This window comes from Heterodontus francisci, chromosome 42 (assembly GCF_036365525.1).
Source record: "Heterodontus francisci isolate sHetFra1 chromosome 42, sHetFra1.hap1, whole genome shotgun sequence".
Taxonomy (NCBI): domain Eukaryota; kingdom Metazoa; phylum Chordata; class Chondrichthyes; order Heterodontiformes; family Heterodontidae; genus Heterodontus; species Heterodontus francisci.
In genome coordinates, this window is record NC_090412.1 from 23,642,240 (window position 1) to 23,654,603 (window position 12,364).

Below are 12,364 nucleotides of genomic sequence, written 5' to 3' on the forward strand. Positions count from 1 at the left end.
TGAGCCTGTCTAGCTTCTCCTTAAATGCATCTTAGCTACTTGCCTCAACCACTCCCTGTGGTAGTGAGTTCCACATTCTCACCACTGTCTGGGTAAAGAAGTTTCTCCTGAATTCCCTATTGGTTTTCTTAGTGACTGTCTCATATTTATGACCCTTAGTTTTGTTCCCACTTGGCGGGGGAGTCTGCCTTTCCTATGTCTACTCTATTAAACCCCTTCATGATTTGAAAAACCTACATTAGGTGAACTCTCAGCCTTCTTTCCACTACAGAATAGAATATTTAACCTCTGTTGTGCTGAATCTAATTTAATACCATTGCTCTAATATGGAATTTATCCAAAATTCTTCTTGGGTCAAAATGTCAAACGTCTGACAACACCACATTGTTCTAGACTGGGGATGATGCAACTCACTCACCACATGCAACCTTGGCATTGGGATCCTGCTTTAGATGGGCATCCAACACGGCATCACTGATCTGATCACAGATTTTATCTGAAAAAGAGAAGATGGCATTAACAGCAGCGACAGCCTGAATCTGTAGAAGTGGCTTTAACAATGGAAAGTGCTAAGGTACGGGACATGGAATTGGATACTGAGCCAGGAAGAGGGAGATTAGGAGAGCCAACAGATAGTGACGGATTTGGGAATAATATTGAAAGAGGAAGACTGTGAGGGGTTTGGGGGACATTAGACCTGCATGCCTCAGTCCTGTATGCCCCTTAAAGCAACACTTTAACATTTAAAGCAATACCACAACATTCAGGTGTCTGAGGTCCCCATGTAGCTATGAAGGGATTGTGGGCTGGAGGGGGGAGTTTGCTGGAAATGCCGTGTTTAATATTATGAAGTCCCAAATGAATCGAGGGTATTTATACAGAACTTACTCTTGGCAGATTAAAGGGGTCACTTAGCCCACAGACTGATCGCAGCAGCATTAGTTGACTCAACGGCCTTTTCTGGATCTGCGATTTTGTCATCCCTTTCAAGGCGGGTCACATTGATATACTTTTCCGGGAGGGAGGGAGGAATATCCTAATCTGACAGAAGGGGGATTGCAGGTGAGTTGCCCATGATAGATGCCACACATTCGCTGCTGGGCTCCTTATTCACTGTATGATCAGACCCTTGAATTGCCTCGCCAGCAGAAATACCCACTTTATAAATCCAAGCAGAGCAGGGTGGATACAGCCTTTGGAAAAAGCAATTGGAGTTCTTCTTTTTGGGCCTCCTTATCTCGAGAGACAATGGATACGCGCCTGGAGGTGGTCAGTGGTTTGTGAAGCAGCGCCTGGAGTGGCTATAAAGGCCAATTCTGGAGTGACAGGCTCTTCCACAGGTGCTGCAGAGAAATTTGTTTGTTGGGGCTGTTGCACAGTTGGCTCTCCCCTTGCGCCTCTGTCTTTTTTCCTGCCAACTACTAAGTAAACCACAGAATAAATGAGCATGTTGTACTGCTAATTTAAGACATGGAAACACCAAAAGGCCAAAACGGATTTGTCTCTTCACGCTGCCAGCCTGGAATTGATTGATACACTGTTCTCAGATTTCTCCCCTTCCTAGCTGCAGATACCGGCTTACACTCAGAGCTGTTTCACAACTTCTCAAGTGCGTCCCTAAAAGGCCACCCTTCACGTGTCGGATCAAGGCAGTGAGCGTCAGTGAGCTATTCGGCCATAAGGCGCACCGGAGGTGTTCCTGCTCCCTTCCAATTTCCACCCTAGTGTGCTCTGTAGCTTGGCTCAGTGGGCAGTAAGCAGGAGGGAGCAGCAGTGGCCGATTTCTTTCCCCCTCCTTGCCCCAGGTCGGCGTTTGCAAATGATCTTAGAGCCATAACTGATGCCTGGAGGAGGCCAGCTAATGCAGCACAGGCAGGGAATGTTTAACTCCACTCCTATTGCTCAGTCATCATCTGCACAGTTGGTTTTAATGGCACTCCCACAAAGGAAGTGCTGTTGCTATGGAATAACTTCCCAGGTTCCAGTTAATAATTCACATCATTTACAGCAAATCATTTTTTTTTCATATTCTGAACATCCATTTTCACACTGAAAATGCACAAGGTCACTCAGTCGTCAAAGGGTTAATACTAGCTCATTAATGATACTGTCGTTTTGAGATTTAAAAAAAAAATTCATTCTCAGGATGTGGGCATTATTGGCAAGGCTGGCATTTATTGTCTATTGTCCTTGAGAAGGTGAGCTGCATTCTTGATCCGCTGCAGTCCACCTGGTGAAGGTATACCCACAGTGCTGTTAGGGAGGAGTGCCAAAATTTTGACCCAGTGACAGTGAAGGAATGGAGATGTAGTTCCAAGTCAGGATGGTGTGTGACTTAAGAGAGGAACTTGGAGGTGGCGGTGTTCCCATGTGTCTGCTGCTCCTGTCTTTTAATGTACTGGAGGTGCTATTGAGGAAGCATGAGTGAGCATCTTGTGGATATTACACATGGTAACACTGATGGTGGATGTTTAAGTGTCTGAGTTACAACAGGCTGATTCAGTAGGGCTGAGATGTTGCACGTGAAGTGTATGATGCACAACAGCAGATGGTGTGAGCAGCACACTGTAGGTACATCCCGTTACATTACATCCCTTCACACAACCCTGTGCCAGTTGCTGACACTCCAAGCACAGATACATGTCCATCTGCAAGCTTCTATGTGTGGTGCCATTGCTGAGATAGAAACAAGTACTTACCATCGCCCTCCTGTGGAGACAGACCAGTGTTCACTGCCGGGGAAACTGATCCATACTTGGGATCGGAACTACCGCAGAGAAACAGTCACTGAGCAGCCACCAAGCTGCCATGGGAGAGGCACTTGGGCAATCCTACAGTTCAGAGTGTCTTTAATTACCTGTGGCAGTAGCCAAATCACACATCAGGACTGGCATCAGTCCTCCCTGACTTGCACCTTTGCCCAGACTGCACCTGCAGGGCTGAGAGGTGAAATTAGAAGCCCAGCTACAGCCAGGTTTCCATGGCTCAGTGGGTAATGTTTTTGCGTCAAAGTCAAAAGATTCTGGGTTCATGCCCCACTCCAGAAACTCAAGCAAAAAATTTAGGCTGATGCTCCAGTGCAGTACCGAGGGGGTGCTGCACTGTCACGAGGTGCTGTCTCTAGGATGAGATATTAAATTGAAGCCCCATCTGCTCTCTCACATTGACGCAAAAATTCCCACAGCATCATTTGAAGAGGAGTAGGGGCATTCTCCCCTGTGTCCTGCCCGATGTTTATCCCTCACCCAACATCACTGAAAAGCAGGCTATCTCACAATTATCACATTGCTATTTGTGGGATCTTGCCATGCACAAATTGGTCACTGTATTTTCTTACATCACTTCAAAATCTATTTGATTGGTTGTGACGTGCTTTGGGATGTCCTGTGGTCGTGAAAGGTGCTATATAAATACAATTTCCTCTGCACCGTTGTGCCCCTGGAGAATATCAGCCAGAACTCAAGCTCCTAATTGCTAACCATCTGTGTGTGGATATTGGCAGGAGTGGGTTTGGTTATACTGGGTGAATAGTGGGTGGACAGTCACTGTTTGGGGTCCGGTCACACTACTGAAGGACAACTGGCGTGCATGGGACTGTATCCTAGGTTAAAGTCAGTGTCCTGGTGGGGGATAAGGAACTTAGGATTGCAGATCACACTGGGTTCTGTAGTTGGTACAGGGCACAGCTCTTCCCCCAGTGTAAGTCCCTGCACATGCTTCAAACACAGGCTGTGCCCCATGATCCAGTGCCAGGTATCACTGTGTGGCAGCTTTCAGTTGTCAAACGGACGCACACAGAGTCGCCAGACTTTTAGAAACTGCAACAAAAGTTGCTGAATCTTGTCAGGGAATTCTTAGAACAGCAGAGCACCCCTATTAATAGAGGGCGGCATTCCCAGAACACTAACAGATCTTGTTTCAGAATTCCATATGACAGAAAGCGAGACACTTTTAAAACAAAGTTGCAGCAACCAAAAAAATCAACAGCCCAAGTTGAGGAAGGAGCGACTGAGATTTCACTCCAAGTTGGACGCAGAGTCCTCACTGACACAGAACTCCCTCTCGGCAGTCTAAATGCCTGGCAGCTGAACCAGTTAACAGGAGAGGGCCTTTCAAAATCGCTCCCATTTCGGCTCTAGAAAATTTGGCCAATTATGGATTCTTCGCCCTGTCCCCAACAAATCTGTGCCTCATTTTCTTCTGACACTTGTTGGAGTACAGTTGGATGAACACTGGTGAGACCCCCCCCCCCCGCCCTCTCCTCCCCACCCCTCCCCCTGCTGTATCAAGATTGGGAGTGGAAGGCAGACATTCCTGGATTCCCGTTGCATTGCTGTTCCTTGCGACATCCTCACTGGAGACCACGTTCCCAATCCAAGGAACGGGAGTTGGCTGCATAGACCAGGATCGGAGGGTGTGTGGGCCTGCAAGCGTCCTTTCGCTGGAGTGGATCCGCCCCCTCATTTGCCCCAAGAGCACCTTCTTCCTCACTCTGTTTTCTACAGGGGCTATTCAGCAAGTTCCTCCTTTCTGGAACACTGCACTCAGTTCTGGAACACTGCACTCAGTTCTGGAACACTGCACTCAGTTCTAGGCACTGCACCTCAGGAAGCCTTGGAGGGAGTGCAGCAGAGATTCAGCAGGATGGTACTGAGGCTAAAAGGGTTAAATTATAAGGACAGGTTGCATCGACTGAACTTGTGTTCCCTTCAGTCTAGAAGATTAAGGGGTGATCTAATTGAGGCGTTTAAGGTGATTTAAATGATTTGATAGAGTAGACAGAGAGAAACGGTTTCTTCTGGTGGGGGAGTCCAGAACAAAGGGACATAAACTTAAAATTAGAGCTAGCCTGTTGAGAGGCGATGCCAGGAAACACTTCTTCACACAGAGGGTAGTGGAAATCATCAAAATCTCTCCCCCAAAATGCCATTGAATCTGGGGGCCAATGGAAAACTCCAAAACTGCGATTGATAGATGTTTGTTCAGTAAAGGATATTCAGAGATATGGAATCAAGGAGGGTAAATGGAGCTGAGGTACAGATTAATTATGATCTGATTGAATGGAGGAGCAGCTTTGAGGCTCTGAATGACCTCCTTCTGTTCCTAATCGCTTTACTGAATTGCAGCCGAGATCGGGGTCTGTGCCTTTCTTGCAGGCCAACACCAATGATCTCTGTCAGCGATGCCATGTGGCGGGACAGCCTGTTTAGGAATGTTTCCACACACACCACCCCCATCTCCGATTTTCCCTCCCACTTCCAGGGATAAGCCACTCCCACGACTTAGATCAAGTTCTTGCGGAGCGACTTTCCATTTGCCTGCATCGCTGAAAGAAAGAAATACTTTCATTTATATAGCACCTTTCACAACCTCAGGGTGTCCCAAAGCGTTTTACAACCAATGAAGTACTTTTGAAGTGCGGTGGCTTGTGAAAAATGCAACAGCCGATTGGCACACAGAAATATCCCACAAACAGTTTTTTTGCTGTAGGTTGGGGGATAAACATTGGCCAGGATACTTCCCTTCCTGAAACAATGCCATCGGATCGTTTAAGTCGACCTGAGAGAGCGGGCAGAACCTTGATTTAATGTCTGATCTGAAAGATGGCACTTCCAACAGTGCAGCACTCCCTCAGTACTGCACTGGAGTGTCAGTTTCTGGAGTGGGACTTAAACCCACAATCCCCCGTCCCCAGACTGAGAGAGCTCGCACTGAGCCACAGATGTACTATATATAATGGTAATCAGTGAGTGTTTTAACTGCAGCTCTACAAGCAAACACCCAGCTCAAAACCTCTCCTTCCCCGACCCCAGACGTTGACCCTCAACCCATTTCCACATCAGCCCTTTTCCCCTCAGCCCAAGGTTTTTACAAGGTTGGAACATAGCCCAGCCCTCACAGTGAACTGGGACACAGCTCTGCTCTCCCCCTTCAATCAGGAACCTGCTACACTACAAATCCCAATCTTGTGGCATATTCACGTTAAACCTGAGAGTGTAATGGCTGCTGCTGGAATCTCGTCAGGCTCACGGGAACTGAACCCTCAGTTTTTGGTTTCCATGAGTTACAAAGATGCACGGAGAAATGACAGGATGTGCGGCACTTGTGGTTATCGTGTTTCAGCGCCCAAAGTGCAATTTGCCACTCATCCAGAAAAAAAATAGTGGGGGTAATTTTAACCTCACTGGGCGGGAAACCCATGGAATTGGGCAGAACGCCCAATATCGACTTGAAGATAAACTGACTGTTGCAATGAAATGTTCCAAAAATGAGCTGACACATTCTGCTGCGAGTAAAGCTGCTTTTCTAATCCCTCCTGCAGTGTGAATGGATTAAAAGCACTCAAACAAAGCTAAACCTTTCTTTTATCATTGTCCACTGTCAGTGCTGCCAGCACACTGCTCCCAGTGGCCATTCTTGTCATGGTCATACACTGGCATTTCCACTTTGGGAGCCATGGCAACGTTGAATGGCCATATTATAGCCTCATAAGGGTGAACCTCCATTAGAAAAGACATGTATTTGTGTCACAAGTTGCCTGTAATCACAATAACAGCAATAACTTGCATTTATATAGCACCTTTAATGTAGTAAAACATCCCAAGGTGCTTCACAGGAGTGTTATAACACAGAATATGACACCAAGCCACATAAGGAGCTATTAGGACAGATGGCGAAAAGCTTAGTTGAAGAGCTAAGTTTTAAGGATGCATCTTAAAGGAGGAATGAGTGATAGAGAGGTGGAGAGTTTTAGGAAGGGAATTTCAGAGCTTATAGCCTAGGCAGCTTTATTAAAATTGGGAATGCTCAAGAGGCCAGAATTGGAGGAATGCAGAGATCTTAGCGGGTTGTAGGGCTGGAGGAAGTTACAGAGATAGGAAGGGGTGAGGCCACGGCGGGATTAGAAAACAAGGATGAGAAGGTGCAGTGTATAAAGTGAGTGTAGTCCAGTTACGTACGGTGGCAGCTTCTTCAGTGCCCACATCCTCTCTCTGTTACACGATAGGCCACCTGTCATGGCAGCAACTTGCCACTCGGGTAAAGGACTCAGCCTTCCTGCCTAAGATCTGGCTCAGCACTGCCAGGGCATGGACGGTGAAAGCTCGGGTATAATTGGGACAGTCCAGTATGGGGTCAGCACACATAGCATTGTTCTCCTTTGTGGAAGCATTTTCCGCGTCAATGGGCCAGGGCATTTGGTTGGGGTTTGTGGGGCCTTGCAGTGTGCAACCTGGCTGCTGCATTTCATGCATTATAACAGTGACAACAGTTCAAAAGTACTTGATTGATTGTAAAGCCATGAAAGGCACTATAAAAATAGCAAGACTTTTTTCTTTACATTGCTACCTTTAATGACCAGGGTATCTGCACATCAAGGTCCTTTTACGCCTCTACTTAATTGATCATTAATTTAAGGTGTTTTTCTTTTCTCTATTCTTCCTTCCAAAATATACGGCTTCATATGTTTCTCTGTTCGACTGCATTTGCCCTCTATTTGCCCATCCTCCTAGTTTACCTATAATCTGCAGTATTCACAATCCTTGTCACGATAACCCCTCCCATTTGGTGTCCTCAACAAATTTTGGCATTGTTTTCACATTTCTAAGTTGACAGCATTTACGTATTTTGGAAATAAGAATTAATCATGAATCCCTGTGGAGCACCATTCACGACATCGTTCAGGTGCAAGAAACCTTCTCTTAACAGATAATTCAAAAGGGAATTGGATAAATACTTGAAGGAGAAAAAGTTGCAGGGATATGAGGAAAGAGTGGGGGAGTGGGACTAACTGGATTTCTCTACAAAAGAGCTGGCACAGACTCGATGGCTTGAATGGCCTCCTTGTATGATTGGATGATTATATGAAGCCGCTACTTGAGCAGCTAGGGATGGGCAATAAATGCCAAACTTGCCAGCGAGCTCACAACCTGATATATATGTTAAAAACTTCAAAAGGTTGTGCATCTAAGTCCCTCCAGTCGCAGTCAACCCTTTCTGTTGGAAGCTGCCTACTGCAAAAGAGCAAGTTAGGGTGATGCGGGTGGGTAGAGACCATGCAATCACTTTGTGTGAAGGTGCACTTCCATAGGGTATGTCAAGGCAAAGATGCATCATGCAAATGGAAGGGCTTGTCAGCTGGTTCTTTGTTTAAAATTCATTCTTGGATGTGGGTGTTGCTGGCAGAGCCCAAACTTATTGCCCATCTCCTGAGTGGCTGGTGGCAGACCCTCCTCTTGGATGCATGCATGTTTGATAGAACTGAGTGACTGAGGGCAGTTAAGAGTCAACTGGAGTCACATATAGGCCAGACAAGGTAAGGGCATCAGTTTTCCTTCCATGGAAGATATTAGTGAACGGGTTAGGATTCTATGAAGACCAAACAGCTTCATGGTCACTTTTAATGATATCAGCTTGTCAATTCTCAAACTGCCATGGTGAGATTGGAACTCATGTTTGCTGGGATAGTCCAGGCCTCTGGATCACTAGTTTAGTAACACAATCAATACACTACGATACTTCTGGGAATGGGTTAGTAGAAGGAGGTGGTGCCAAATGCAAAGTAGGCAACCGAGTGAAAACAGATCGAACATGAAAGAATGCATGGTCAAGAGGCCAAAGATCACGATGGTCATATTAGGTCCATGGTACAGCCGAGAGGTGATGTGCCAAACCCCTACTGTGTACCACCTGTTGAGGTTGTTGAATTGCTGTTGACACTATGTCAATGTTCGCTGCATGCCGCTCCTGGTATTGTACATCGTGACCATCGCCTGCCAAGCTCTTCGGTTTAGTTCACCGTGCAGCTATTTCAGAGGATGAATGTAGTTCCTCCTCCACTCCAGATCCTGCAGCTGGATCCTAAAGGGTGTCGCCCAGTGCTGACAGATATTGCCCAGAAACATTCATGCCATGACAAATGCAGAAAGCCTTCCCCTAACCCACTCCCACCAAAGAGAGATTGGAAGAGGACCACTGAGCAGAAGAACCCCCTAAAATAGTCAACTATGAAACACCAAATCGCTCAGGCTGGGGGTTTGTTAGACAACAACCACCACTGGAAATTTCCTTGTTTACACAGTCCATCAAAGGTTTCTGATAATCTTTTGCTGAAGTTATGGCAGCCAGGGGAGAAAAACACTGAGGAAATTTCTTGAGATTATCTTTAAAGCCTGCATCTGCACTGTCTCCCCAATGGCAGGGCACAACCCCATCAGTTCAAAGCTCTGAACCCAGGAATAGTCGTCAACTCCACTTTCCTACCCACTTGCCACATCCCTTGATTCCCTGAGACCAGAAATCTGTCTATCCCAGCCTTAAATGATTCAATGATGGAGCATCCACAACCCTCTGGGTAGAGAATTCCAAAGATTCACAACCCTTCCAGTGAAGTAATTTCTCCTCATCTCAGTCCTGAATGATTGACCCCTTATCCCGAGACTGTGTCCCTGTGTTCTAGATTCCGCAGCCAGGGGAAACAACATCTCCACTTCTACCCTGTCAAGCCCCTTCTTGCATGTTTCAATGCGATCACCTCTCATTCTTCTAAACTCCAGAGAATACAGGTCCAATTTACCCAGCCTCTCATCATAGGACAACCCTGTCATTCCAGGAACTAATTTGGTGAACCTTTGCTGTACAGCCTCCAATGCAAGTATATCTTTGTTGCAGAGACCAAAACTACACACAGTATTCCAGGCGTGGTCTCACCAAAACCCTGCACAATTGTCGCAAGACTTCTTTATTCCTGTACTCCAATCCCCTTGCAATAAAGGTCAACATGAAACTTGCCTTCCTAATTGCTTGCTGTATCTGCCTGCTAACTTTTTGTGTTGCTTGCAAGTCTCTCTGAACATCAACATTTGAAGTTTCACGTCTTTTAAGAATATTCTACTTTTCTGTTCTTACTAACAAAGTGAATAACCTCACATTTGCCCACATTATACTCCATCTGCTATCTTGTTGACCATTTGCTTAATGTGTCTATATCTCTTTGCAGCTTCTTTGTGTCCTCACAACTTGCATTCCCACCTAGATTCCCATCGTCAGCAAACTTAGATATATTACTCTCGGTCTCTGTGTCTAAATCATTAAAATAGATAGTAAACAGCTGAGGCCCCAGCACTGATTCTTGCAGCACTCCACTAGTTACAGCCTGCCAACTTGAAAATGCCCCATTTATCCCTACTCTCTGCTTCCTGTCCCTGAACCAATGCTCCATCCATGGTAATATATTACCCCCAACTCCATTTGCCCATATTTTGTGTGCTAGCCTTTGTGTAGCACCTTATCAAATGCCTTGGAAATCCAAGTATATGAAACTACTGCTTCCCATTCATCTACCCGACTAGTTACGTCCTCAAAAGTTTGAGACCATCTTGGCAATTGGGGCACTCAGCAATCAGGGGGTCCTCAGTTTCCCCTCTTCACCTGCTCACCGGAGGTCTTCTGAATCTTGGAACTTTTTGCACAACAGCTGCTAGCTCGGTTGTCAGATAGTCAGATCTGACATGTGATCAGATGTCAACATGCCTGGAATGTCACATGATCAAACCTCCAGGAATGCTTCCAGTCAGAATTGGCAACCCTAGTGCAGTACTGAAGGAGTGCTGTGTGGTTGGAATTGCTGTCTTTTGTTCAGGTGGATGCAGAAGCGCAGTACTTTGTGAGGAAGAGCTGATGGTGTAAAAGGCACTATATAAATGTAAATTCCTCCTTTTTTTAATCTCCCCGCTATAGACACTGTCATTTAACCCCCATGTTCACACATCAATGTCAGATACTCCTCCATCGAGATACTTTGCAATCACTGGAATGTACCATCCATGTGCTGTGCATCAGACTGATAACTACTGCTAGTATACACCCATTCCCCACCAAGAGGCATTTGGACTGCCACATTCCCATATTCCATATTCCCCATCACCAACCAACGCCCATTCAATCATGGTTTATAAGGTACTTGCCCCCTCTCCCCCCACCACCCATCCAATATTTGGAGCACAGATATCATTGCCTATGTTAACAGCTGTCTGCTAAATGCATTGTGACCCTTACCAGAAAGTTGTGCATTCAAATCTCACTTCAGGACTTGAGCACAAAAATTGAGGCTGACCCTCAAGTGTAGTACTGAGGGAGTGCTGCACTGGCAGATGTGCTGTCTTTCAGATGAGACGTTAAACCGAGGCCCCGTCTGCCCGCTCAGGTGCGTGTACTGGGAGGAACAGCGGGGGAAGTTTTCTTCAGCGTCCTGGCCAATATTTAACCCTCAACCAAGATCATGAAAAACAGATTATTTACGCCTTATCACATTGCTGTTTGTGGGAGCTTGCTGTGCGCAAATTGGCCACCACGTTACAACAGTGACTACACTTCAAAAGTACCTGAATTGGCTGCAAAGCACTTTGGGACATCCTGAGGTCGTGAATGACGCTATATAAATGAAAGTCTTTCTTTTCTTTTTACTTACCAGGATGTCCCTCTCCCACAGATTCTGAAGTGAACATGAAGGTCCCTTCATCGTGCATGATGTTGCTATGGATACCATTCACCGGACGACTCATATTTAGGGTTAGACAGTGTAGTATGTGCTCCAATTGCAACGGGATTCCCTCTTTCTGTTTCCTTCAGACAGGAGGTGGGGAGAAGACAATCCCTGATCTCCTGAATCCAGAAATATAGCTGGACAGACTCCTGTTGCTCCTATATAAGGCCAAGAGAATGCTACTAACATCATGTGAGTTTCAAAGTGAACAGGGAGGTACTGTCCCGGGGGGCAGAGTATAGATCAGTTACGCACCAGGACAATCAACTACTGCAGCCAACAGAAGCAGTTCACAGCCATCAGTATCTATCTGATTATGCCCAATCCAACTCTACTTAATTGGCTGCATATGTTTCTTAATTAGTGCTAATTGTTTCTGATATTTCAGGCTGGAGCTCCCCCCTCACTATTTTGCTTTGGAACGTCCTGTCTGAGAGCTGGATCTGATTGATGGACACAGAGGGAGGGACCAAGGCGACAGTCCAGCCAGAGGGATTTTTTTTTTTGGAAGCAGACTTGGCAAGATGATGCAATAGGCAAATAGTGATTGTGTAAAATGTGTTTGGACTGCACGACTGCTTTCCACGCGGTGGCTCTTTAGAGGCTTTGCGAACTATAATCACAAACGAAGAAGAATGTCAGAGAAAGTTTTTTCAGTTCTTTTTAGAAACTTTGAGGTTAATGACATAATCTCACGCGTCACAATCACCTCCAAACTTTGGGGTGTAAATTCCCTTCAACAGTACCCAGAACTGTACGTCTGTCACACCCAGTTACAACAGTAATCTTCCAGAACATACACTTGTTTATTTGATGAAAGGA

General features: G+C 45.9%; 1 protein-coding gene across 1 annotated transcript in view; it reads right to left on the reverse strand.

Annotated features, from left to right (window-relative positions):
- LOC137355279 (S-adenosylmethionine synthase) overlaps positions 1-11,690 on the reverse strand; it is a 34,369-nt gene extending 22,679 nt beyond the window's left edge. Inside the window, exons 1-2 of the mRNA XM_068020220.1 lie at positions 11,468-11,690; positions 419-496 (exon numbers count right to left, since the gene is read on the reverse strand). Coding sequence (XP_067876321.1) covers positions 419-496; positions 11,468-11,561 — 172 coding nt within the window. The 5' untranslated portion in view covers positions 11,562-11,690. The remainder of the gene's footprint in view (positions 1-418; positions 497-11,467) is intronic.
- Between the last annotated feature and the right edge of the window lie 674 nt (positions 11,691-12,364).